A 25,523-nucleotide genomic window follows, 5' to 3' on the forward strand; every position below is an offset into this window, starting at 1 on the left:
CTGTTGTACTGATACTTGTATAACATATAACTTTATTCTTACTTTCTCCACTGACAGAAATACATGCTGATCCCCATCACATGGCTTTATATTGGCAGTAATACAGCTGAAAGGTGTCTGAAGTAATACGTTTCCCACCCTGCAATATACTTCAGCAGGGGAATAAATGGCAGAGTCAACAACTGGCAGGAATCTTGGAAAAACAAATACATTTATTTTTAACTTTTATGCTTTAGAAAGTGTAGCTGTCCATATGCTCCGCTCACGCGGCTCAGACTGGCCGTCAACCTGAAGGAACGAGTGTGAGCTCCATAGTCCGGGCTCCCTTACAAAACACAACACATATGAACAGCTATACGTCTGTGGCCCTTATTGGAGTTATTAGTCTGTATACATCCAACACGTGATCAGCTGCAGTTTGATCACACAATCTGACAGTTTATACATAATAGCCCCTTTAAATTCTGAATATGAGACTGACCTCCCTAGCGAAAAGGAGCTTATTTATATAGAAGTAGGTATAACTCTTAGGGCTTATTCCAACACTTTCAGTTATTTGTGTTTTTGCTCCTACGCAGGCAGCCAAAACATTGTGACAAACCTATGATACATTCAGACAGCTATTGACAGGTACATACGACACAGGTAGCAAGAGTAATCTACAGTACGAATACCCTGCCGGATGTCTACCACTGTCAGAGCTGTACAGCCTTTAATCAGAATGTCTTTAGACGTCAGACAGTGGATTGGAAAGGGTTAAATAGTATCATTAAAAAAAAATAAAACATCCCACAAAAAAACAAGCCCTCATATAGCCAGATCTTTGGAAAAATAAGAAAGTTATAGCTCTTGGAGCGTGGTGATGAAAAAACAAAACAAAAAAACTGTGGCTAGCAATAATTAAGGGGTTAAAGTGCCTTTTCAACACTTTATATGCAAAAGTATTGGCATCTGCTGCTAGTATACCGGAATTTGTGGCCCTTTGAGCAATCGATATGCACAACAGGATGGAACAGGATAAGGACAAAGGGTGGGTTCACAGAATTAGGCTAGGGCTACATGGCAACCTGTCACAGCTTAGGATTGTTAATGGTGTTGTGACCTGCGACCCAATGTGACTGCAAGACGACAGGCGCGGAAAATCCAACTTGGTAGATTTTGGTTGTAGGTCGCAAGTCATATATGCGACTTTTTCACCATAGGCATCAATGGAAGCCACATCCAAATGCAACTCAGCTGCATAGCGCTACTTCATAGCCACATGGAGGACATAGCCACCCTCATGTGGAACTCCGGCTGTGTCGGACTACATGCACAAGCAAGTCCTGCATTACCGAATACTGTTGCTATATTTTGCTAGTAGTTTTACTTAATACTATTTGTATTCTGCTGTCTAGTGAGAGGTTCCCCTGGTGATCCTTTTATGTACGATCTGTTAGCTGGCATTATTAGTATATTTCACTTTTCATTAATTCATTTATAAATGTGTATCTTTTTTCTATTGAAAAGACATTTTAATAGAATTATACTATTGATCTTGATCACTTCTCTCTCCAGCAGTGCTGTCATCACTCAAGGTTTCTTGATAACCAACTGCTATTTTCCCTGAGCAATGCCCGCCCAGCAGATAATGGCCCGTGTTTTCATTGGTGAGGATGTGAATAAAAGCCGTCTTCCTTCATCAGAAGGTCTCACACAGCTCATATTGAACCAGAATGGCAATACTCTGTCTCTTATCGTTCGTTGCCCTCTTGGGCACAACCTATGGTAAGCACATGTTTCGGGCATAGGAATGACTTACATTGTTGTCTGTGCACTTTTTGTTTGGTATAATATTTATTTACTCAATTGGGATATCTGAAAGCAGCGTAACTCTAATAAGGCGCAGTATAGCGATAGTGCTGGTACTGCCCATCATTATGATGTATTTTAATATTTTTTAGGTTGTGGAAGGCCAGCCATCGCACCAGTCCTTTCTGGATATTCCAGAATTGTAAATGGAGAGGAAGCTGTTCCAGGATCCTGGCCATGGCAGGTCTCCCTACAGGTAATATCAGGATTCTACCTGCCAACACCTTTTATATTCTACCATAAGACAATAGGTGCTTTATCCAGGACCATGATAAATCCATCTCTAAACAGGTCTAAGAACGGAGACACAACCATTCAATCTTTTGATTATATCAAGTAGTATACTAAAAAAGAAAAGCCCTATGAATAATTCAAAATACCCTTAGATCTATAATACTTTGCATAGTTTGTCCCCCCTCCCAATATATATACCTATCCCAAGGTATGGATGAGATCAATTTTTTATCATGTTATTACCCCTCCATCAGAGAACATAATTGCTCTCTGATTGTCACATATGGGGTTTTCCCAGAAAATTACATTAACAATGACCCCCAATAGAACTAGACAAATTAAGTATACCTCACAAAATAGCTCATCTGAGCGGAAGGCCTTCAATTCTATTCAGTTTTATTATTACTAGGCTTATAAAACGTAACTTTTGTTAGACACTGATAAAACACCCCAAACTAAAGTTAGAATTCCTCCATATGATAGCAAAGCTATACAATTGACTATGTGCAGTTGTATTCTCTGGACTTCCTGGCTGAAGACCAGGTCTCACTTTCAGGAGGCACCTACTCTGCTATTTAGAACAGACACTGAAACTCCTCTGACATGTTACACCAGCATGGTGACATCCTCAAAATGCCAAAATAGTAGATCATTCTGACCTCTGTGTAGTGGCCGGCGTCGGTAATTGCAGGTGCAGCCTTCATTGATTTTAATGGGAGCTGTGTCTGCAATTAGCATAGCTGCCCACTATAAAGTATGGAGTAGAAGCAGATTGTTCCGACCCCCTATGTGTTTTGTCGGTGATAGTGGGCGCCTAAACAAATAATGAGTCAGGGTCCTGAGCAGTGGACCCCAGCTGAGCAACTGTTGATGACCAATGCTGAGGATATAACCCTATGTGGTGCAGAGTATTAACCCCTTGAGTGGCAGGTTTCCTACCACCCTGCCGTGCCCACCAAGGCAGGTTTTTTAAAATGGTCTAATCATTGAATTTCAACTAGTTTTGCAGTTGCGTCTCAAGAGCCATAACTTTTTCATTTTTCCATTGACATGGCCATATGAGGGCTTGTTTTTTGCGGGACAAGTTGTGATTTTTTTAAACAGGGGGGAGGAAAAAAAGAAATGGGGAAAAAAGAAAAAAAGGGGCCATGTCATTAAGGGGTTAAATAATGTATTAACTTCCTTCTCTGGGTCATTACGATGCATGGATACCACATGTGTGATTGTATTTTTGATTTTTTACAAAGTAAAGGGAGACAAGTGTTTTTTTAATTTTTTTAATAATTTTTTTTACTTTTTTTTTTTTAATTTTTTTTTTGTTTTGTCCCTTTAGGGGACTTCCACAGGGACCCATCAGGACCCCTGATCACATTCCGGGGGTCCGATGGTGACAGCCCTTTACATGCTGCAGTGACAACCCTTTACATGCTGCAGTCACATAGACTGCAGCATGTAAAGGGTTAACACAGCAGAGATCGGAGGTTTTCTCTGATTTCTGCTGTAAGAGCTAGTACCTAGCTGTCCTCTGACAGCTAACAACCAGCTCTCCCTGCCACAGAGACCATCGGCTTGCTTCTGACAAGCCGATGGTCTCTATGGCAACTTGTAAACAAAGCAGGACATTGCCGACATGTCGGCAATATCTTCTGCTGGTTTTTCAAAGCCCTTGCACTGCTCTGTGTGGGTCTGTGCAGGCAGAGCACACTGTCACAGCTTGTGGCATTGTGCTCTGCAGCACCCATAGTGATACATAGCCCGGAAATCTTCCGGGCTATGTTGCTATGAGCAGTGGAGCTCGTCCCCGGAAATTTTCCGGGCGTGCCACTCAAGGGGTTAAGGCAGCAGAAATACAGTCCTAAGCTCTCGCTCATGACCTGAAGGTTGCGGATTCAGGTAGCCAGCTCGAGGTTGACTCTGCCTTCCATCCTTCTGAGGTCGGTAAAATGAGTACCCAGCTTGCTGGGGGGTAAAAGATGACTGGGGAAGGCAATGCAAACCACCCTGCAAATACAGTCTGCCAAGAAAACGTTACGCTGTGACCTCACACTTGGAGTCGGTCATGACTCAGTGCATTCACCAGGGGACTTTACCTTTTATGCTGAGGATATGTCATCAATAAAAATAGCCTAGAAACCCCCTTGATATGTGCCTCTAATTTTTTTAAAATTAGTTTTATACATTTTTTGTCTTTACATGTATTTTTATTATGTTTTTGATGGTATTTAAGAATTGTCAATGAAATTTAATCAGAAATCATACATTTTACTTATAAGGGTGAATTCACACACATCAGAATTGCTGTGAAGTTAAGGCTGTGGAATGTGAGCCAAAATCCCACAACAATCTACAGTACAATGTAAGTGAATGGGGTTTTAACCAACCCCATTCAGATGCCTACCCACAGTATAGGTGGTAATAAACACAGGCAATAGGCAAAAATAAAGGAGTATGGCACAACCTTCCAGTATAAGAAAGTGAGAGGATAGCGACAAGGAAATATCATTAATAAAAGGTAAGTTGGATGATACTTCCTCATCCTCTCACTTGGAAGTTGCACCATATGTAATTTTTTTTTGCGTATTGCCCACGGGTGGAGGCATTGGTGTAGCTGTTGGACAAAACAATAAACAGGGTTGCATTCTTCCGGATGGATTGGAGAAGGGAAAGTTTAGTGAGAGGACGGCCGATCAGTAGTGTGTTACAGTAGTATTATACTCTGTATGGTGCTGCATTCATAATACTCTACTGTGGCCAATGAAACATGACAATAGTTTGTCATATTCATGTCGAATTGAACAGAAAAAAGACCCATAAGGGCTTCTGCCCACTTGCGTTTTTCTTGCACATTTTTTTCACGCGATATCGCTGTGTTTTTTTCACTTGATTGTCAATAGAACTTTCTAATGTTAAAAACGCATTGCACAAAAATTGCAAAGAACCAACTTGCAATGCATTTTCAACATTAGAAAGTCCCATTGACAATTGTGTGAAAAAAACGCAGTGTTAAAAAAACGCAAGTGGTAAGCGCCCTGATTCTTTAGACATTATTATTTCACAATACTTCTGGCAGGTTGTACAACGCCAAAGTATGAACATTTAAAGGTCACCTTAGAGTTATTTGAGTAGGCCTATATCAGCGGCACAGCAAGCAGAGATCTTGAAATTGGTAAAGAAGTGCAAGCGAAAAGTAGCTGAGAAGTGCATAACTTTTCATAATACACTGATTAACATTTATCACAGTGAATATTTTTAACTTTTACAGGTAAAATTACAATCAATGTATGTGTGTTTCCTCTATAGAGTAAGAGTGGATGATGCATGTTCATATATTTGCATCTCCATCAGAGATGAGCGAGCACACTTGGTAAAGTCAGTTACTCGAGTGGGCCTCGCTCATCTCGAGTAACTGCCTTCTCCTCCAAGGGGGGGCAGTGCAGGGGGGCGGGGGTGAGAGTGAGAGAGATCTCTCTCTCCCCCCACCCCCCACGCTTCACCCCACCGCCCCCCAAGCACGCTCGGAGGAGAAGGCAGTTACTCGAGATGAGCGAGGCTCGCTCGAGTAACTGACATTACCGAGCGTGCTCGCTCATCTCTAATCTCCATTCATAGTCACATAGTAACCTCTTGAGTTTCATTACAGGACAGCACTGGATTTCACTTCTGTGGTGGATCCCTTATCAGTGATCAGTGGGTGGTGACTGCTGCTCACTGTGGTGTCAGGTAAGTGTCCTCTAATTATACTGTAATCATACAGCACTTCCAGTTATAATGCTGAGAAATATAGAGGGATTTCACATCACTACATTCCTTTAACCTCCATGACCTTTTCCATCGTTTCTATTTCTTTTTTTTATATAAATTCTTTATTTGTAAATTTTTGGGGTTGGGTACAGAGAAGAAAAAGGGTGGAGCGATAAAACAAATGAAATATACAATAACGTTTCTTATTTGAATGATAAGAAGGGAGGGTGATACATGAAGGGGAAGACATTTCCTCTGCGAACATGCAGAACACAAACAAGTTCACTAAATAGCTATGGACGCTTCTGTTTCCAGAACAGCTTTGGGAACCATCTACCTGAAAATCATATCTTCTCAGTAGTCACTTAGTTTAGTGTTCCCCAGCCACATGTGTAACTGAGGTCTATGAAAAGAGGAGCAGCTACTAAAACACCTGACACCTGTATATTGTGATCACCGGCAAGAAGTCCCGATTGAGTGAAAAAATCCAACAAGCAGTTTTAGATGGGCGGCTGACTAGGCAAGGTGTTGTCCAACCAGGGTTCTATGAAAGACGGTCTTAAAACAATAATTAAAAGGGTCGTCATGTCACCACTTTGAGCCCAACCACGTTTGAGGTTATACAGTACTAGGTGGTCTTCCTTTTTCTGTTATGCCAGTATGAGAATTTTGAACTGATTGAATAAGTAATGTGATTTTATCTAGAAGACAAGTGCTGGATTGTACAACTGCTTTTCCACAGCAGCAGTAACAAATGAGGTCACTTTTACTGTATGGATGGCAAATTGATACCAGCCTCACGGGTGCTTAACATGGAAGTTAACAAAGCAGTCAACTAATCCCAGACACTATATAAAATAATAGAACTATCAAAGTGGAAAAACTACTGGGAATAAGTAAAATATATATATATATATATATATATATATATATATATATATATATATATATATATACTTACCTGTCCGCCGCCGCCATATTCCCCGCGGGGATGAGGAACACATCAGCCACATGCGGCAGATGTTTTCTTCATTCCCGTGGGGAATAAAGAATTCCCTGCTGCACCTGCCACATCTGTGACAGTTGGAGCATTGGAGTTCTTTATCCCTGCGGGGAATAAAGAATTCCCTACCACAGCTGTCTCAGATGACAGCTGCGGTAGGGGATCCAGCTGCCCCCACCCCTTAATTGTTTTTCAAGGAAGGGCTTTAAATATAAGCCCTTCCATGAAAGACAAGCCAAGCTAGTGTAAAAAAAAACAGATTCACCTTTCTTTAGCTGCCGGGGCTCAGCTGCGTCCTGTCTGCGCTGTCCACAGCTCTGCACTGAAGTTCTTTCGCATGCACATAAACACGCTCGTGTGAAGGCACCCTAATGTCCCTTTTACATGGGACGAAAGTTGGTTAAATGACTGCACGAGCGCTGATGTTACCGCTAAGGTCGACAGTGCACATGCAGAGCGTTTACACTGAACCTTTGAATGAATGGTAAATGATGTTTTTGCATTTACGCTGGACGATTATTGCTCAACTTCCTTCATTTGAACGGTAATCATCCCGTGTAAATGGCCCATAACTCACGATATGCAATTATAGTTTTCCCTTTAAGATAAAACTTAATTGAAGTGAGCTACTTTGGTGTCTCCTGACTTGCAGGACTTCTCATAGAGTTATTCTTGGTGAATTTGACCAGAAATCATCTGCTGAGAAAATTCAAGTAAAAACCATTGCCAAGGTATGTTTTATCCTAAAATAACTGTAGGAAATTGTAAATTCTGAAATAATGTTAGTTACAACTGTGAGGCCTTATTCACATGAGCAGTTTTATCGCAGCGATTTTGCTACGATAAAACGCTGGCCGAAAATCGCAGCCATCTGAAGCATTGGATTCCAATGCATTCGTCAGATGGGTAACTTTGCAGCACGTAAAATCAGCCATCTGGAAAAAATTGTACAGATGGCGCCGATTCCGATGGCCGCTTTTACTCACGGTTAGAAAAGATAGGACTTGTCCTATCTTTTGGCATGGACTAGCCATTGGGAGTCACCCGCAGGCAAAAGTGAAGGCAGTGTAGCATAACTAGCTCTACTAAGCTCTCGCCCCGCCCCCTCAAATTGCTCGCAGCCGGCAAGGGGTGGAGAGGCGGAGAGAGTTTAGCAGATCTGAACTCTCTCCTCCCCGGCCAACGGTATTCCAGGCCGCACCATCTGAATGGGAGAGAAAATGGAAGATGCCTGTTCATGTGATTTTTGGCCGCAATGCGGGCGGCTGAAAAGCACAGCGCCCGTGTGAATGAGGCCTAAGACTGCTTTTTTATGACAGCGTTTCACCTCTGCAAATTACAGGCGGAAAAACACTAATTGTAGTTGATACCTGTACTAATGAATTCAAGCAGCAGGCCTTAAGCTCACTATAGGCAGGTGAAGGGAAAGGACATCTTGACTTCAATAGGATATTGTTGGGGGTATGCTCCCTGACAAATGCTAAATGTACTATGCAGGGAGGAAGTGGGGAAAGCTACTTCATTACGTGTCTTAAACCCATTGCAGACAGGGACTCATGTGGGTGATCTGTGTACAGAATTCTGGAATATGTTTCCATGTAATACAAGTAAATAGGTAATGATAGCATGCATAGATCATCATAAAAGAGCCTGACAAATCTGTACTTGTCTGAATGTTATTTAAGGTCTTCAAGCACCCAAAATACAGCGGTTTTACCATAGTAAATGACATCACCCTGATCAAGTTGGCATCCCCCGTTACTGCCCAACCTGAAGTGTCTCCTGTTTGTGTGGCAACCGCTACTGACAACTTTGAAGGTGGCCTGAAGTGTGTCACCACAGGATGGGGACTGACAGACTCCTCAGGTATGACGGAAGGACCATGTACAATATAAGTTCCAAGACTGTCAAGATACATCATGCTTATGTAGAAAGAATATTGACTGCTCCTTCATATATATAGGATAGACAAATCTTTGAGGTCCAATTGAACTGCACCTAACCTATATGGCTGGAGGATAGGTTATCAATATATTATCTCTGGGGGTCTGACCATTGGGGCCCCCACTGATCATGAGAACAAGGTTCCTGAGTCTCCTATGTGAATGGTGTGGTGGTCACACAAGCACACTACTGCTGCATTCACTGTCCAGGTGACTGATGGAATCCTCGAATAAAGGCTGTTTGTCTGCCGCTCCATTCATCTGAAAAGACATTGGACCACTGTTCTCATAGTCATTGGGGGTTCCTTGCCAATCAGACATTTATCCCGATTCTGTGGATAGGGGATTAGTTGAAAACGTAGGGAAGCCTTTTAATGGCGTACTGTATGTTCTAGTGCACATATAGTTGGTGGTCTTGGGAAACCACCTGTTCATCTATATTCAGGAATTCCTGGTAGAATAGACCAATGAAGAAGGTTTTTATTCGCATAGGACTATGTGTTCCTATACATATACAGATTACTTGTATAGGATGTATACTACGGAGATAAAGTAGTCAACATTTTCCTCCTTGGTGAATACACTACTCCTTCAATAAAAAGCAAAACTCGGAAATGACATGATGAATAGTGTAAATCTATTTCTTACCCATCTTATTTCAGCAAGCCAGACCCCTGCTAGGCTGCAACAGGTAGCCCTGCCTCTCCTCACCAACACTGAATGCAAGAAGTACTGGGGTAACAAGATCTATGATGTCATGGTCTGCGCTGGAGCTGATGGTGCCTCCTCCTGCATGGTAAGAATAAAGTTATGCCATGGTTTTTTTGTCATGCACTGATATTACTACTCATAGTCCATGGCAGTGATGCTCAAATAGTTGATTGTGGTCTCCCAGCAGACTTCAAAGCGATGTTAAGCCCCCAGGCTCTTCTATGGCCAAATTTAGAGTGGATATGGGAAAACTGCCTCCTTGTAAGAATGAAAGTCATAGCAGTGATCCCACAGGACTTAGAGAGACGTGGAAAGGAGTTCTCTGTATCTCACGTGCTACTCTTCAACTTTGCAGTTGGGTTTTACTCTCTATCTCTTACAGAGGCCACAATAGAAAATGTAATTCCTTGTTCCGGGGTCCCCAGGGGCCCGTGCACTATGCCATCATGTAGCGCATCCATGCCTTCCTATTAAAGTATGCTATTGTTATTTCAATATAGGACACCAGTACTGAGATATAGCGGTGGATCCGTCTTTTTGACTACACGCTGTAGAGCAAGTGCATATGTACCTAGCAGTGTATGGTAGAGGATGCAAAGGAAAATAAAATCCAGCAAAATGTGTATATAATACTTAGCTAATTAAGGAAGCACTTACTATGGTGGCAGGTCCAGGGACGCTCACTCTCCATAAACTGTAGATCATATCCGGACAATCCCTGATACACGGAATTTCAGACGTGTCCTGCAGACTTGCCTCCTCAAAGAAGCATACCAAATCTCCTGATTTAGTCCCCTGCCCTCAAATTACACCATTCATGTACACTCCCTGCCCCCATACCTCCTATACCACCCCACCCCGTCCTGATTGAGCTCCCCATGCATCAAAAGCGCTGCAGAATAAGTTGGCGCTATACCAATAAAGATCATTGTTACTATCATATATAGAACATGTTTGGTCACTCGTGGTCTATAGGTAACAATATAGTGTACAACATATGGCTCTCCAAGTACAGAGCTATTCAAGAGACCTCAAATACTATGTCAGCGAGTTACTGAGTCTTGCTTTTTTATGAATTTCAGGGTGACTCTGGCGGTCCTCTGGTTTGTGAGAAGAATGACAGCTGGACCTTAGTTGGAATCGTGTCCTGGGGAAGCGGCACCTGCTCTCCATCATCTCCTGGTGTATACGCTCGGGTCACTGAACTCAGATCCTTTATTGACCAAACAGTTGCTGCCAACTAGACATGAGTTATTAAAGTATTGTCATTTAATAGGAGAATGTTTCATTTTGAATAAACGTATCAATTGCAGTCGACATTCAGTTGTGTTGTTATGTAAATTGAAAATAAGGTCCTCTAGAGAATTGCCACATTGAAAAATAAAATGTAGAAGTTCTGGCTCCAGCTTTAGGAATGAGCAGCCATCTTTTGCGTCAGCCACAGAATCAATATGGCTTGGTGGTACATATTAATAATCTTCACCGGCCTTTCTGATGCCAGACGTTGGTCCCCATGCACCACTTGTTTCTCTTCCATGTTGAGCTTCGCTGGGTCTTTCCACCCAACCACCCTGCAAATGAGTGATGGAATAATCCTACATAGCCCACTTATTGGAAGGTATCCAACCTGTTTACAGGCCATGCAACGTGACTAATATGTAAGCCAAGCTAGAATATTTCCCAGGGAGCACTGCATAGCCTATAAACTCTCTACACCTTTGTGGTGGTCTTTCCTGTAGTATTCTCCACAAGGACAAACATTATTATTCTCATAGATTTACCAAACCACCAGTAAGGATCATGTAAGAAAGGTCCAAGGCACCAGAGGTTTCCAAAAGTAATCATATTAATTCATCTGATATTGCAACGTCACGTATGGTGACCTTGGACACATGGCATATGCTGAAGAACAGGGAGGGCAAGATGCTAACTTGTCACGGCGGCACTTACCATTCTCCCTCCCGGAGGGATGCACACAGCCAAGGCCAGGGCAGCGCTGGGCCTCTTCTGAACACAACCTAGGATAGGGATGCCAATAGATGGTAGAACAGTGATTGCAGTTGTCACAGCTGACGCCACCGTTTCCCGGTATCCACTGGCATGAATATCGGCGGAGAATAAATGAGCCGCAGACAGGAATAGAGTACCTCAGGTCCCTGGGAATGGTCAGGACCTGGAATAACTTTACTGGGTAACAACTCCAACAATACAAGGCAAACATAGACAGTATTGCAAGTGCAGGTATAGTTATAGATATATACAGACAGATGAGTACCTCCACACAACAATCCCAGACATCAGGACGCCTGTGTGTGTGACAATTGTAGATGCATTGTAGACAGAAAGAGTATCTCTGCACTGAGCCTTGAGTAAGAAAACGTAGCTCCCTGGCTCAGGCTCTCTCTCTCTCTCTCTGGGGTGGGCTCACTGCTCATGCTGATCCTTGCGCTCAGGAAATCTCTCCTCCTCTTCTATCTTCAACACATGAGGGCTGAAGGTGCTCTCATGTGCCTTTTGAGCTTTACTTTCTCTCAGCTCCAGAAGATGAAATACCCGGACTAACTCCTTCCCACTCTGTCACTCACATTTATAGCCTCTCTCATACCATGTGACAGGACATAAATTGATACATTTACAGACAGTCAGCTCACACATTTTTGCAGACAATAACCTCTCATTTGCTGCAGCTGTGCAATACACATAACAGAATGACCGTTTTGCACAGAGTATCTACATAAAACATACATGTATAAAATTATGGAGGAGGCCAGGAAAGCATGTACTGGGCCACTACAATATTGTTCTTTTCTATAAACATCAGAATAATGTGCTATCTTGTGCTGTAAAGCCCATCCTATTATAGCCAATGGCATATGTTCAGCACTGTATAGTTTAGTCATATGATGGTTCTGTTCGGGCACTGGGTGCTGTTCCCCTGCTCCATCCCATGGATTCGCATCCCATAATGCCCACATTTTATGTTAACTCATAATGCGAAGCCAACATATACAATCATTGGTTGGGCAATAAAAACTAGTGCATTTTTCCTGCTCTGTAAATACAGCAATCCTGCTTTTTATCATCTGATCCACAAGCACAGCACAATATGGCAATTAAAAAGCTAATTTTGCTGCTCTGTAGATGCAACAATCCAGGATTTGCATCTGTTACACAAGTAGAGAACGCTTCAAAGTAAATAATTTGTTTAAGAGTTTTTCCACCTTAGGTCTCCAGATTTGTTATGGGTAGATCGCATATACATACATATCCATGTGGGGTCAGAAATACATTTTCCCACATACAATGTAATTTGAGACCAGCGTAAACTCACTGAGTGGTTAAGACCCTAGAACTATGATTTCCAACCAGGGCGCCATGATACCCTGGTGTCCTGTGAGAAGCTACTAGCGGTACCACAGTGGCAGAGGGAGAGAGAGCTTTTCCTCCAGGGGTGCCACAAGGTAAAAAATTGTGAATGAAGTGTGTCATCAGCCAAAAAAGGTTAAGAAACACTGCCCTAGAATTACCTAGACCACCACTTAACCCCTTGAGTGGCACGCCAGGAAATTTTCCGGGACGAGCTCCTCTGCCCATAGCACTACTTTGATAGATCGGACTTTTATGGACGCGGCGATACCAAACATGTATTTTTCTTTTATGATTTAGATTTTTTTTATTATAGATATGGCAAAAGGAGGGTGATTTAAACTTTTATTACTTTTGTTTTCTGAAACTGTGAAAAAGTCGCGAAAAAGAAAAACCTATTACAATTTGGTATTGGCATAATCATACTGGCCTGTAGAATGACTGACTTTAATACATTATTTATACTGCTCAGAGAATGCAGTGAAAAATAAACATGAAAAACATGCCAGAATTACAGATTTTGTTAATCTTGCCACTAAAAAAATGGAATAAAAAGCAATCAAAATTTTACATGTTCCTAAAAATTAGATAAAAGACTAGAGTTCATCCTGCAAAAAACAAGCCCTTCTAGAGCTCTGGCAATGGAAAAAAAATTATTACGGCTCTCGGAATGTGGCGACACAAAAGCAAACCTTTAAGAAGAAGGAATATTTTAAATGTACAAAAATAGCAAAACATAAAAAACTGTATAAACTCGGTATCACTGGAATCGTATTGACTCAGAGAACAATGTTATCATGTTATTTATTCTGCATGCTGAACGGCGTAAAAATGAAATGCAAAAAACAAATGGCAGAATTTCTTTTTTTCCCCCAATCTCCCCAAATATTTTTTTACAAAAGTTATACAATACATTATATGTACCCCAAAATCATGCCATTAAAAGATACAACTTGTCCTGCAAACAACAAGGACATTACATTTTTTTCAATTATTTTCTGCGACCATCTTGTGCACGCAATAACTTTTTTATTTTTCCGTCGATGTAGTTAAGCGAGGGCTCGTTTTTTGCGGGACGTCCTGTATTTTCCGTTAGTACTAATTTAGAATAAGTACAACTTTTTGATCGCTTTTTATTGCAGAAAAGTGCATTTCTGGTGTTCTCCATTTTTTTTTTGGACGACGTTCACCCTGCGAGGTAAATAATGTGCTACTTTGATAGATCGGATGCGGCGATACCAAACATGTGTTTTTATTTTATTATTTAGACTTTTTAATTATAGATATAGCAAAAGGGGGGTGAATTAAACTTTTATTACTTTTTTTTTTACAATTGAAAAACTTTATTGCTCTTTTTCTAACTTTACTTTTAAGTCCCCCTGGGGGACTACAATATGTGATACTTTGATCGCTCCTGCAGTATGACGTAATGCTATAGCATTACGTCGTACTGCATTCTGACAGGCAGCCTATCAAGCCACCCCACGGGGATGGCTTGATAGGCAGTCTCTCAAGGCAACCCTGGGGCCTTTTAGAAGGTCCCCAGCAGCCATGACACCTGCACGGCTCCCCCGATCTCACCGCGATCTCGCCTGCACGCCTCCCCCAATCTCAGAATTGACAGTGGCATTTAAAGGGTTAATCAGCTATTGCCCGCATGTGTCAGCTGTACTAAACAGCTGATGCCTGCGCTGTATGCAGAGAGGTCACCCCGCAACCTCTCTGCATACATACCCCGACGCTTCAGGACGTAAATGTATGTCCTGGAGCGGGAAGGGGTTACAAAACCTGCCCTGGTGGGTCTGACAGGGTGGTAAGAAGCCCACCACTTCAGGGGTTACTTGAGATACAATAAAAGTTGAGAAAAAGGCACCAAAAAATGTCTTAAATTACTTGAGTTTTGACTTGGATCTAAAGGTGTCCATAAACATTAGATTAGAATTAGGTTAATGGTCTCGTAAGCACATACAGCCTTTTAGTCCACATTGGTCATCACAATCATTCAAACGTACCATACATGTGCAATGTCACCGAGCGATGGACAAAAAAACTTCTAGGAACGTTCTTTCAAATAAATATTTCCTTGAAAAAAAATATATGTTAGAATAAGTGGATGTTGATCTACTGTGCTTGGGGCCAAATCCAGACGCGATACCTGAGTTACCCCAGTTTTCAGCCTTTAACCCCATCATTCAGCATGTGGGCCTTGCTTGCATGGTCCTCAGGACATTACTCTGGAAGTGGTTCTAGTAATGTGGCAGCTGACACTACTATAGACCAAGGCACAGTCCCTGAGGGTGTGAACAGGAGCAGGCAGGCAGAACAACTACAGAACAAGAAACAAGTCAGGGGTCAAGGTACACAGAACAGATTCAACAGGCCAGGGGTTGGGGGAAAGCAGCAGCCAGGAGAGTGGTTAGTTTTAAAGCCAGAATCAGGAACAGAGACAGGAATAACCAAAGTCAGGAACCAGAGGATCAAGATTGAAATAGCATTTTAAGCCAGACCAAAATGACCACAAACTCTAGCACCCTCCATAGGGGGGAGGATGCCAGATACAGGCAAGAGTACAATATGATCAGCAGGGAAGGAATTTGTAAGGTACACACTGGCCCTTTAAGAGTGTAGTCACATGTTCACGTGGGCCTTCTTGGCCACTGTCCGTGAACGGGCAGATGCTGGAGCACAGCATGTGCTAAAGATCAGTGGTGGATACATGGTGCGCCTGCCAGGAAGAGTAAGCTGGTGGCTGCAGACTGTAACAATATCTTTGTTTCTTTGAAAGATCTTTGGTGGACCAAAAATTCAAACATGATTGACTTCTCTTCAGGTGATGACTGTCTGTTATCAGTTGGCTTAAATGACCATTTGTCATTAAAGTCCACTCAAAGAATGACCATTTTAGTTGATATCCTCCATTTTTGCTTTAGTCTAATGTGTATGGCCACCTAGAGTGGATGGTGAGATCTAGTGTCATGCCATCAAATCAAAAGGTTTGTTTTTCGCTCATCTCCACAATTTATGATCTGACATTTCAGAGAAATCCAGATTGCTTTGTACTATGAAACAAATATGTTTACTAGAACCTGTAGGAACCTAGTTTGAGACAAAGTTCGGAAACTTTAGGAATTAAGAGTACTGTAGCAGCAGAAATTAGGTGTAATTGGCTGCTTGATGACTGAATAGCTTTATTTCCGCTGGCCTTACTTCTGCTAGCACCTGTAACTTAGGAGAAGCTCTTTCTCTGAGTCAGTCTATTAGCCATGTAAGCTTCAATGACCCCTCCAGGCATAGCATGCATTTCCTCAATTACCTGTGTTCCCTTGTATGTACGTCACGTAGATTTCTTCGGTGTATTTTCCAGGTATTCAAGGGCCTCTCTACACTAATTTTGGAAGTAAAAAAAAAACACAAGAACATTTCAATGAAGTAAAACTAAACAACATTTTGACAACCAAAGATGGCAGTCATTCTATAATACAGATACTGAAGCTGCTAGGAGTGGAGTTCTTCTCAGCTTCTTGGTTTAGTAAGGGGCCATAAAACACTTTGTTGTCTGTTTCTCGAATTCTTTGTACAATGGTATAGCTTGCTCTAGTGGTGCAGAGTAACTTCTGATCTCCGTTTTTTACCCTGCTGTATGCCACCACCAACACCGATTGCACAGACATTGCTCACAGACACTGAGCAGTAGACCCCTTTTGAGCGTTGACTAGGAACCTTCTTTGGCCCAAGGTTTCCTGGGCTGTCTAACCATATTAAAGCCAACTACAAGAAGAAAACTTCTATGGCCTATTTTGGCGTTGAGAACACAACGATTTTGGGGGGATTTTCATCTCCACTTTTCAAAAGCCATAACTTTTTATCTTCCCATCGACATGGCTGTATGAGGGCTTGTTTTTTGCGTGGCGAACTGTGGTTTTTATTGGTACCATTTTTGGGTGCATAAACTAAATTGTTAAACTTTTAATTTTTTTATTATTGCAGGGAGAGAAAACGCATCAATTTTGCCATTGCTTTTTGTGTTTTTTTTATAGCGGTAATCATGCAGCATAAATCACACAATACATTTTTTTCTGTGGGTCGGTACGATTACAATGATACAATTTTTTTTTTTTAAGGTTTTTCCACTTTTCCGCAATAAAAACCCTTTTTTAAAACTATTTGTTTTTCTAAATCGCTGCATTCTAAGGCCTCGTCCAGACGAGCGTGCTTTCGCGCGCAAATACGCGCGCACAAAACTGCGCGCCTATTTAAAACCATGAAGTTCCTATGAAGTGTTCACATGGGCATGTTTTTACTGCGTGCGAACGCGCGCAGCAACGAATAAAGGACATGCGTGGCAGTTTGGTCCGTACTGCGCTGCTCTTAGCATTGGCTCCTATGGGACATGCTGCACGCGAGTCCGCTCGTGTGAACGACCCAATAGACAGCAATGTAAATTTTTTTTTTTTTTTTTATGCTAAAGCTAAATGCTTTTGTGTCTTTCCCTTTGCATAAAGCACTCCATGTTGTGTTCTGGATGTGTTTTGTTGTAAACACCAATAAACGATGTGCAGCCTGTCATATAAAGGAAGAAACTTAGTAATCCAAAGTTCGCTGGGGCGCGAAAAATCGTGTGTCTCACAACTATCAATACTTAAAATACTGGCACCGTGTATATTGGCTGGGATGCTGATACAGCTCAAGGTATGAAGCGCATCTACATGTGCTCCATGCAGCCAAAATCACATTTGCTAACACGCATAAGTAAAGCACGGATCTTCGTTCACGCGCATTTTTGCGCGCACGTTTACACGCACGAATGTACGCGCGAATTAACGCATACGCTCGTCTGAACGCACCCTAAGTCCTATAACTTTTTACATTTTTCCATGGACGGGGCTCTATGAGGTTTTTTTTTTGCGTAAAGAGCTGTAGTTTTTATGGGTACCATTTTGGGTACATACGACTTTTTTGATCACTTTTATTGCTTTTTTTGGGAAGCAAAATGAAAAAAATAAGCATTTTCCCTCCGTTTTTTTAGGGGGGGGGGTTTATGCTCTTTGTTGTGCAGGTTAAAAAGTGTTTAATTTGTTGTGCGAGTCGTTACAGATACGACAATTCCAAATACGTGGGGTTTATATTTTACCTTTTTTTCTATACTAATAGGGGGAAAAAGCACAGTAAAGTTTTTTTTTAACTTTTTTTTATTTTGACACTGTTTTGACCTTTTTTTTACACTATCTGTGTCCTGTTGGGGGACCTGCACCATTGCACCTATGATCGCTATAATAAAGCATTGCAGGACTTCTGTCCTGCAATGCCTTATCGCTTGTTATAGCGATCATAGGCACTGGCAATGCAGGACGCTGGTGTCCTTTTTCCATGGTAACCTGATGGCACTATGCAATTATATCGAGAGTCTGAGGACGTCACAGAGGGAGCGCACTACATCTGTGAAGCCTTTGTATGCCGCTATCTACATAGATCGTGGAGTGTAAGGGTTTAGCAGCGGGGGTCGCTGTTGCAGCGGGTGGACGGCTATAGCTGACTGCCGACTCCCGCTGCCGGATAGCACGGGATCTCTTCTGATCTCACACTATCCTCAGGGCACAACTGTACGTCCTGTTGCGCTGAGTACCACTCTGCCAGGACGTACAGTTGCGCCCTTTGGCGTTAAGGGGTTAAAATGCAAATGATGCAAAAACGAAAAAAGCATAGATAGAAATCATGGGGCCCCTAGGAAAAGTTAGAATTCCATGAATAAAAATAATTTTAGAGGCAGCATATTAATAATGAGGCAGGTTTAGATGCAATAGCTCAGTCCTAGGATATTTCTAAATAATGCAGTCACTAGAGATGAGCGAGCACGCTCGGATAAAGCAGTTACTCGAGCGAGCATCGCTCTTTTCGAATAACTGCTTACTGGTCCGAGCAAGCTTGGGGGGGCATAGGGGGTGAGCGGGGGCGGCAGGTGTTAGCGGGGGGTAGAGAGAGAGAGATCTCTCTCACTCTCCCCCGTTACCCCCGGCTTTATCCCAGCGTGCTCGCTCATGTCTAGCAGTTACCATATAATAGACAGATACCAGTTGTATAGTGATAGCAATTATAGTGCAGCTAACTCCATTGATCACAGGTGGCATCTTGTCTGATTGATGACATCCGTTCTTTATCTCAGCCTAGACCGCCATGAAGATTTTCTCCAGCCATGACTTGTTTCTGCACAATTTTACCATCCTGCTACTACCCCAATGAACCTCTCAGTAATCCCCTCTGTAGCCCCATAATACTAGGTTCACCTCTGTGGCCCCCATAGTACTAATGTCCTCACAAAGCACTGGCAAGAGCAGCCCTATACAGGACCCTTATCCTTATATCTCTCTAATATAATTCTGTTCTATATGAGGGAGATATACGAATGACATATCTTTACACAGCCAGGGTAATTGTCAGGGTAATTGCCCTATTTGGCAAGCAGGGTTGTGTAGAGTGTTATTAGGGCGTATTCCCTCCTACCAGTGGTTTGCTGCCAATTTAGGTAGACCATGCAACTGCTATGAAGCCCATGAGATGAGGGGGAGGTGGGCTCGGGGCCAAATGGCCTCATTTCCTGTCCCACTACTTACTCGTCCAACAAAGCACTTTTGTCCCACAAAGCATCCTTTATGGCCTCACAGGGTAATGGAGTTCCTTCTCTGTGACTACATAGAATAATGACATCCCTGTGCCTTCCCCTTCCCCTGAATGTCAGGACAGGAGCCCAATTTTCACTTATATTTTAGCTGCTGGGAATGCTGCTCTCTCAGTCCATGCAGGCTGCTCCTCACCCTTTCTTGGCAGTACTACACACAGCAGGAAGGGGGGGGGGGCAGCCTGCACTGACTGAGAGAGTAGCAGCCCCAGCAGCTAGAATGTAAGTAAAACTTGTTGCTGCTGGATATTCAGGGGAAAGGGGAGGCGAGTCAGTGGTGGGACAGGGGGTGGGGCCATTCAGCCCCAGACTTCCTGTCTCATAGGCCTCATTGTGTTCACATGGTACACCACTGGTGGGAGTAAACACGCCCTAATAACACCCTACACAACCCTACTTGCTAAATAGGGAATTTGCCCTGGTAAGGGCAGCTGTATACAGAAATCGTACTCTTATATCTCTCTGATATAGGACAGGGTTATATTAGAGAGATATAAGGGTGAGGGCGCTGTATAGGGCTGCTCTTGTCGGGGCATTAGAAACAAGAGAAACAAAAATTATTTTGTACAAATGATACCTTTAATAGCTAACAAGGAGAAATTATGTTAACAGCGCAAGCTTTTGAGAATACTTAGGTCTCTTCATCAGGCATGTTATAATGAAATATCAGAAGAGACATATAACACAGTTTCAAAGTTTTTTCTTTTAACCTTGTGAGAAAAATACTTTAGAAATGTTTGTTTGTTGCATTGCATTGTGTCTCACCATAAAGTTCAAAAACATCTGTTATGAAGGGGTTAATAACGACACTGGCCGTTACCACTAACAACCCTACACTTGTCAACACATAAATGTACATATCTGACGTGATGTTTACAGATACAAACCATTTCCACTCATTTCCACTGGCAGGAATCTCATTATTCTTGTGATTACTGCACAGGGGGAATTATGGGTCAGCAGGATATTTCTAGAGAGGGTAATAAAGTCGGCTCCGCTTACTTGTTTACAGTGGAAAGAGCTGATTAAAAAACTAATTTATTGCCATGACTATTGGAAAGAGATACGTTATTAGCTTAATACAACATAACCAGCACTATATACATGATATCAAATGCTTTTCTTGTCTAGGTCTCCATGCAGTGAATATTCAATAACACTGCATACAATAGACAGAGCAGTTATCTGACCGAGGCATGACAAGGTTCTACAGTGGTTAGTATATTAAAGTTCATCTGATAAACTTTACATAAAATACTGTATTAAGGCATTGCTTATCCACAGTTTCTGAGTATTCGAAGAGCTTATCCCACCAAAAGCATTTGCCACCTATCCACAGCATAGAGGATGAATGTATGAGGGCTTGGACCTCCTGGGGTCACAAGAATGGTGTTGCAGCTTGGATAAGGACCATTTACACCAGCCGATGATCGCTTAAAAAAAATCGCTTATCAGTGATTGTTTTAGCGATAATCGGCGCGTGTCAATGTGCGCCTATCGTCTGCTTTTCGGGCACTGCTGGCTGATCGTTAAAATCAGTCCAACATAAAAATCGTCGCTCACTTTTATCAGTAGTTCTCCACGGGGAGTGCTGATAGCATTCTTTCCCCGTGGAGAACAAAGGATGAGAGCACAGATAATAGCCTCGGGCTACTAAGGCCGGCTGTCCATGGGCGTTGCGAAGTCCTGCGGCAGATCTCCACTGCTGGAGCCACTGCTGAATCTCCGCCGGTCAGCCTTATCTGATAGATAGGCTGGCCGCAGGGAATCGGGGCAATTCGCAGCATGCTGCGAATTGCCCGCCGCGAGTGAAGAATCGTAATGATTCTGCGCTCGTGGACAGCGGCCGGCACTTTCCATAGCATTGCTATGGAAAGCGACGGCCGGCGTGATTCGCAGACAGTTTACCGCTTTATTGGAGTTCCGCTTTATTGGAATTGCTACCACTTGCAGTAAAAGTACTGTAGGTCAAACAGAGAATGGCAGTCATAGAAGTTCAAGCAAGTTGTCACACTACCGGACACGCTTATGTGAACAGGTGACCATGTAATACGAGAGGGTATATGTTTGTGTTGAGTCCTCTATGTAGAGTTTATTGCCTTCTAGCCAATGGATAATAAAGAATTGTGACATTGAAGATGGGTTGCTACAAAGTTACTAACAAGTGAATGCAGGATTAGACTTTAGGTTTCTTTAGATGAAGAGGTGGTAAAGGCACACGTTTGTTAGTTTTACATCATATAAAAGCTGGAAATAATTGGGTGTAGTCTGAATACTAAAAGTAACAATTTTACACTTTTTTTCCCATTGACTGACAAGTAACCCCAAAGGCAGATACAGTATTGGGTGCATGAACCATGTATGTACAGTAGTCCTGACATCCGCTGAGCGTCATATAAGCTCTCAGTAATGGTAAGTGGGGTGGGGTGAATATTCAAAATTATCATTGTGCCATTAATTGGGTCTCTTCCTTTTCTTTTACTGTCACCTTCTGTGATTTCAGCTTGAAGGACAGTATTTTTTTTGTTATTTGTTTATCTGAGGTCCCATTCAGACAGCAAAGTGTGGGCTGCCCCTGAGATTCTTGGGTACAACTTGCATCAGACAGAGCACGGATACCCTGTCCGATGTTGAAGAGAGTGACCATTGCATGTCTTACTCTCATCCGTGAATTGGACTTGCCTCAATTTTTTTACACGGCCCATCAGTCTATGAAAAAAATTACTGATCTGCAAAGCCCCATTGACTTGAATGGGTCCGAGGTCTATCTGAGTTTGCTTAGTTACAAACCTGGCCAAAACTCGCATCTAAAACGTGTGTGACTAGGGCCTAATAATGATAACATGTAAACAATTACAATGCATTTATAGCATCACATCAGCCTCAAACCAATGAAGTGTCAGTATATACTGTACATACACACAGAAACCGGCACCAGTATGGCAGTAAGAAAGAAGAGCTAAAACAAATGGGCGCATTCGCTCATACGCTTGCTGCTACCGAGTGTATTAGCGCATGAACCAGGTTTTTTCTTCCTCTTGGACTATTCAAACTCTACGCTAGTGCGCACGAGTTTGAATAAAAAAGCGAGAAGATAGGTCCTGCCCTTAAGGGCTTAAATAGGGCATGTTTTAGTCCCGTTTTGCGGGTGTGAAAATCACGGCCGCATAACGGGACAAAACGAAACCATTGATTTCAATGCTTTCCTTTTCGCTAGCAGTGTTTTCGCCTGTTAATAGTTGTCCTACGTGCGAGAAAGATAAGGCAGAACCTATCTTCCTGTTTTGTTTTTTTTCAAACTTGTGCACTATAGCATGGAGTTTGATTAGTCAAAAAAAAAACAACCTAATGGGCAAAGCTAGAGGAGCCGGAGGACACCGGCCACTGCTGTTGTGAGACGGCAGGAAAACAGCGCCCACAGTGGCAAATTTTGGAAGTTTGCAGAGGCACATGCACCGGAGGAGACCGGCAAGGCTGGGAGTGGCGGCCTGTAGAATCCCCCAAGGGCCGTTCTGACATGCCAGGAGGAGCGTGCAAAGACCGGCAGCGGCACCACTGGCGCCGGTAGAGGCAGAGGGACAGTGGACTGCATGAGTCAGTGCCCGGGGCAATTGCCGGTCGGCACAGAGGCTGCAAAAAAGTGGCCACACAGAGCACTGAGAAAGCGTAGGGCCAGCTGCAGCATGTAGATTGATGTAGTGCCTGCCCTGGAGAATTAGGGATTAGTTTTTCTATTAGGCTTACATTTATAGCTGTAAAGGCTTCTAGATTTACAGCTAATAATGTAAGCCTAATCGGAAAACTAATCCCTAACCCTCCAGCATGGGCACTACATCAACCTACATGCTGCAGCTAGGACCTTACTGCCTTGCTGCATTCAACCAATCGGGAGCTAGGGGCCTGACAGGGGTGTTCCTCCATCCGAGCCCTCTCAAACCCCTAGCTTCCGGTGGTGTCAAGATACAGTAATACCTTGGGCTGCATTACATTGTTTCTATAGCTGCTTTAGAATTGTTGTTTCCGTAATTCGGGAGCTGTGAATATAGAATAGCTCATTGTGCTACTCTATCCCTATAAGGCCGCCTGCAGACGAGCGGAAATCCCGCCGCGGGATTTCCCGCGGGATTTCCGCCGCTGAAAGTCTACATAGGAGTGCATTACAATACGCACTCCTATGCAGACGGCCGCGGTTTGGCCGCGCGAAATCTCGCGCGGCAAACAAACCGCGGCATGTTCTAATTTTGTGCGGAGCACGCACTCACCTGGCCGCCGGCTCCGGTCTGCGCATGCGCCGGCTGCGCGGCAGCCGGCACATCAAAGAGCCGGGGCCGCCAGGCGCGGGTGAGTACGCGCTCGTCACTGCAGGCTCTGGGGTCGGATCGCGCGGCGAGATTTCTCGCTGCCGGATCCGACCCGCTCGTCTGCAGGCGGCCTAACTGTGATTCACTTTTATGAGTGTTATGTAAACGACATAAGATAACCATTTCCGTATCTCCCAGCCACAAAATACAGCCAGTCTGGGTTTGTCAGGTTTAGCTCTCAAGATAGATGCAAGCCCCGGAGGTGGGACCCACTTCTATTAGACTTTTGTGACATATCCTGTGGATGTACCACAAAAGCCCAGGATGGGAATACCCCTTTAAGCCAAATCTAGAAAGTGAATCAAATAGACTTTTTTTTTTTACAAAAACATCTCTGCCCAGGATCAACAATAATGTTCTAAACCAATATAAGCTATGCCCAAGGACTGTTCATCTAAACAGGTCAACAAAATATAGAACAAGGAATATTAAGGCACAAATTGCCTCTATTCTTATCCATCATGTCATAACAAACTAATGACCAACTCAAATACTATGTGTCCATTTCATAGTGACAGTAAATGCGATCAGGATAAACGAGTTAATAATGCAGCTTTTAACATAAATCACATGTAATGAATATTATGAGTTCTGAGTAAAATTTATAAATGACTCCTTAATCTACTCCGCAGTTTGCCATTAAGAAGAGACCTCCTACTTGTTGTTGTCCCCGTACGCGTCACCACAATAGAAGAGTGATATCTCTCTATATAAATGTCTTTCTCTTTTCTTTACCACCATCGGTTGGCGTAACTGGGTGATTCTCCATCAACTTACATGTAAGTTATGACTTTTACTGAATACTTGTCTTCTCTGCCAAAATGTAGTCTTCATATAATACAAGAAGGAATCGGAGTTTTTAAATGTTAGACATAATAGCAAAATAATATTTTAAATGATCCCCTAAGAACTGAGGATGGAGCTTTACCAGGCCATTACAGTATTCTGGTGTAACTGCTTTGAAAATACTGGCTTCTACAAGATCCACTTGGATCATCCACCGGCCAACAATTAATGAAAATTTGCTAATTGAACTGAATTAGTTTTCTTAAATTTTACGAAGGAGAAAAGCATGGCAAACATCATCACTGTGCCAGTGCTTAAGAATACGGCGCCCGTTATACTTCAAACCTGGCAAAGAGTTCTGTAATATGGCAGTCTTAAAGGGAAAGTAAGAGAAATATAGAAAGCACTACCATAGCTCAAGTATCATTGGGGTATTACCGAAAATAGGTATTAGGGAAGCGCTCACTTGAAGCGCTAGCGGATAAAGGAGTGAGACAGCTGCAGGCCTTGTACCGTGGGATCTCTGGGAGGTACATGGAGCAAAGGTGAAGAACGGCGCTGCTGTCCAGATATGCGGGAGATGGGAAGGATCCTTAATAGCCTTTATTGAATCAAGGGCTACATGTCACGGATCTGTACTGACATCTTTGTTAGGCCATTTACAGGAGGACAGAAGTACAGGGCATTTAAATCAGTTTGCAGAGCGGGAACAACGGGCGTCTGATGTCATGGCGATCTCCACCAATCACAATTCATCACAGCCCACATATAACAAATGCTGCCATGGTATTCATGATAAAATAACTAAAATAATAGTACAACCACAATAAAAATATTCACTTTAGTAAAATAGA

At 42.8% G+C, this 25,523-nt stretch overlaps 2 protein-coding genes across 3 annotated transcripts in view; one reads left to right on the forward strand and one right to left on the reverse strand.

The window, feature by feature from the left end:
• LOC136582815 (protein kinase C delta type-like) overlaps window positions 1-25,523 on the reverse strand; it is a 111,318-nt gene that overhangs the window by 10,912 nt on the left and 74,883 nt on the right. The window contains exon 2 of one of the 2 annotated variants that reach the window (XM_066584070.1): window positions 16,163-16,234. The exons of the other annotated variant lie outside the window; for it this stretch is intronic. The gene's annotated coding sequence lies outside the window, so the exon portion shown is untranslated. The remainder of the gene's footprint in view (window positions 1-16,162; window positions 16,235-25,523) is intronic. 2 annotated transcript variants of the gene reach the window in all.
• Window positions 1,600-10,800, forward strand: LOC136582814 (chymotrypsin A-like). The gene is made up of 7 exons (XM_066584069.1): window positions 1,600-1,767; window positions 1,944-2,047; window positions 5,726-5,805; window positions 7,482-7,560; window positions 8,515-8,695; window positions 9,435-9,568; window positions 10,566-10,800. Exons 1-7 carry the CDS (start codon window positions 1,716-1,718, stop codon window positions 10,725-10,727), a joined length of 792 nt encoding a protein of 263 aa, XP_066440166.1. The 5' UTR covers window positions 1,600-1,715; the 3' UTR covers window positions 10,728-10,800.

The sequence above is a fragment of the Eleutherodactylus coqui genome, chromosome 11 (assembly GCF_035609145.1).
Source record: "Eleutherodactylus coqui strain aEleCoq1 chromosome 11, aEleCoq1.hap1, whole genome shotgun sequence".
Taxonomy (NCBI): domain Eukaryota; kingdom Metazoa; phylum Chordata; class Amphibia; order Anura; family Eleutherodactylidae; genus Eleutherodactylus; species Eleutherodactylus coqui.

What these genes read in the sequence shown, in the direction of transcription:
- LOC136582814 (XM_066584069.1), top strand. Translation starts at nt 1,716, where the DNA reads ATGGCAATACTCTGTCTCTTATCGTTCGTTGCCCTCTTGGGCACAACC. An exon ending in CATGGCAGGTCTCCCTACAG is followed by an intron (nt 2,048 to 5,725) that starts GTAATATCAGGA and finishes GTTTCATTACAG; the next exon opens with GACAGCACTGGATTTCACTT. An exon ending in GGGACTGACAGACTCCTCAG is followed by an intron (nt 8,696 to 9,434) that starts GTATGACGGAAG and finishes ATCTTATTTCAG; the next exon opens with CAAGCCAGACCCCTGCTAGG.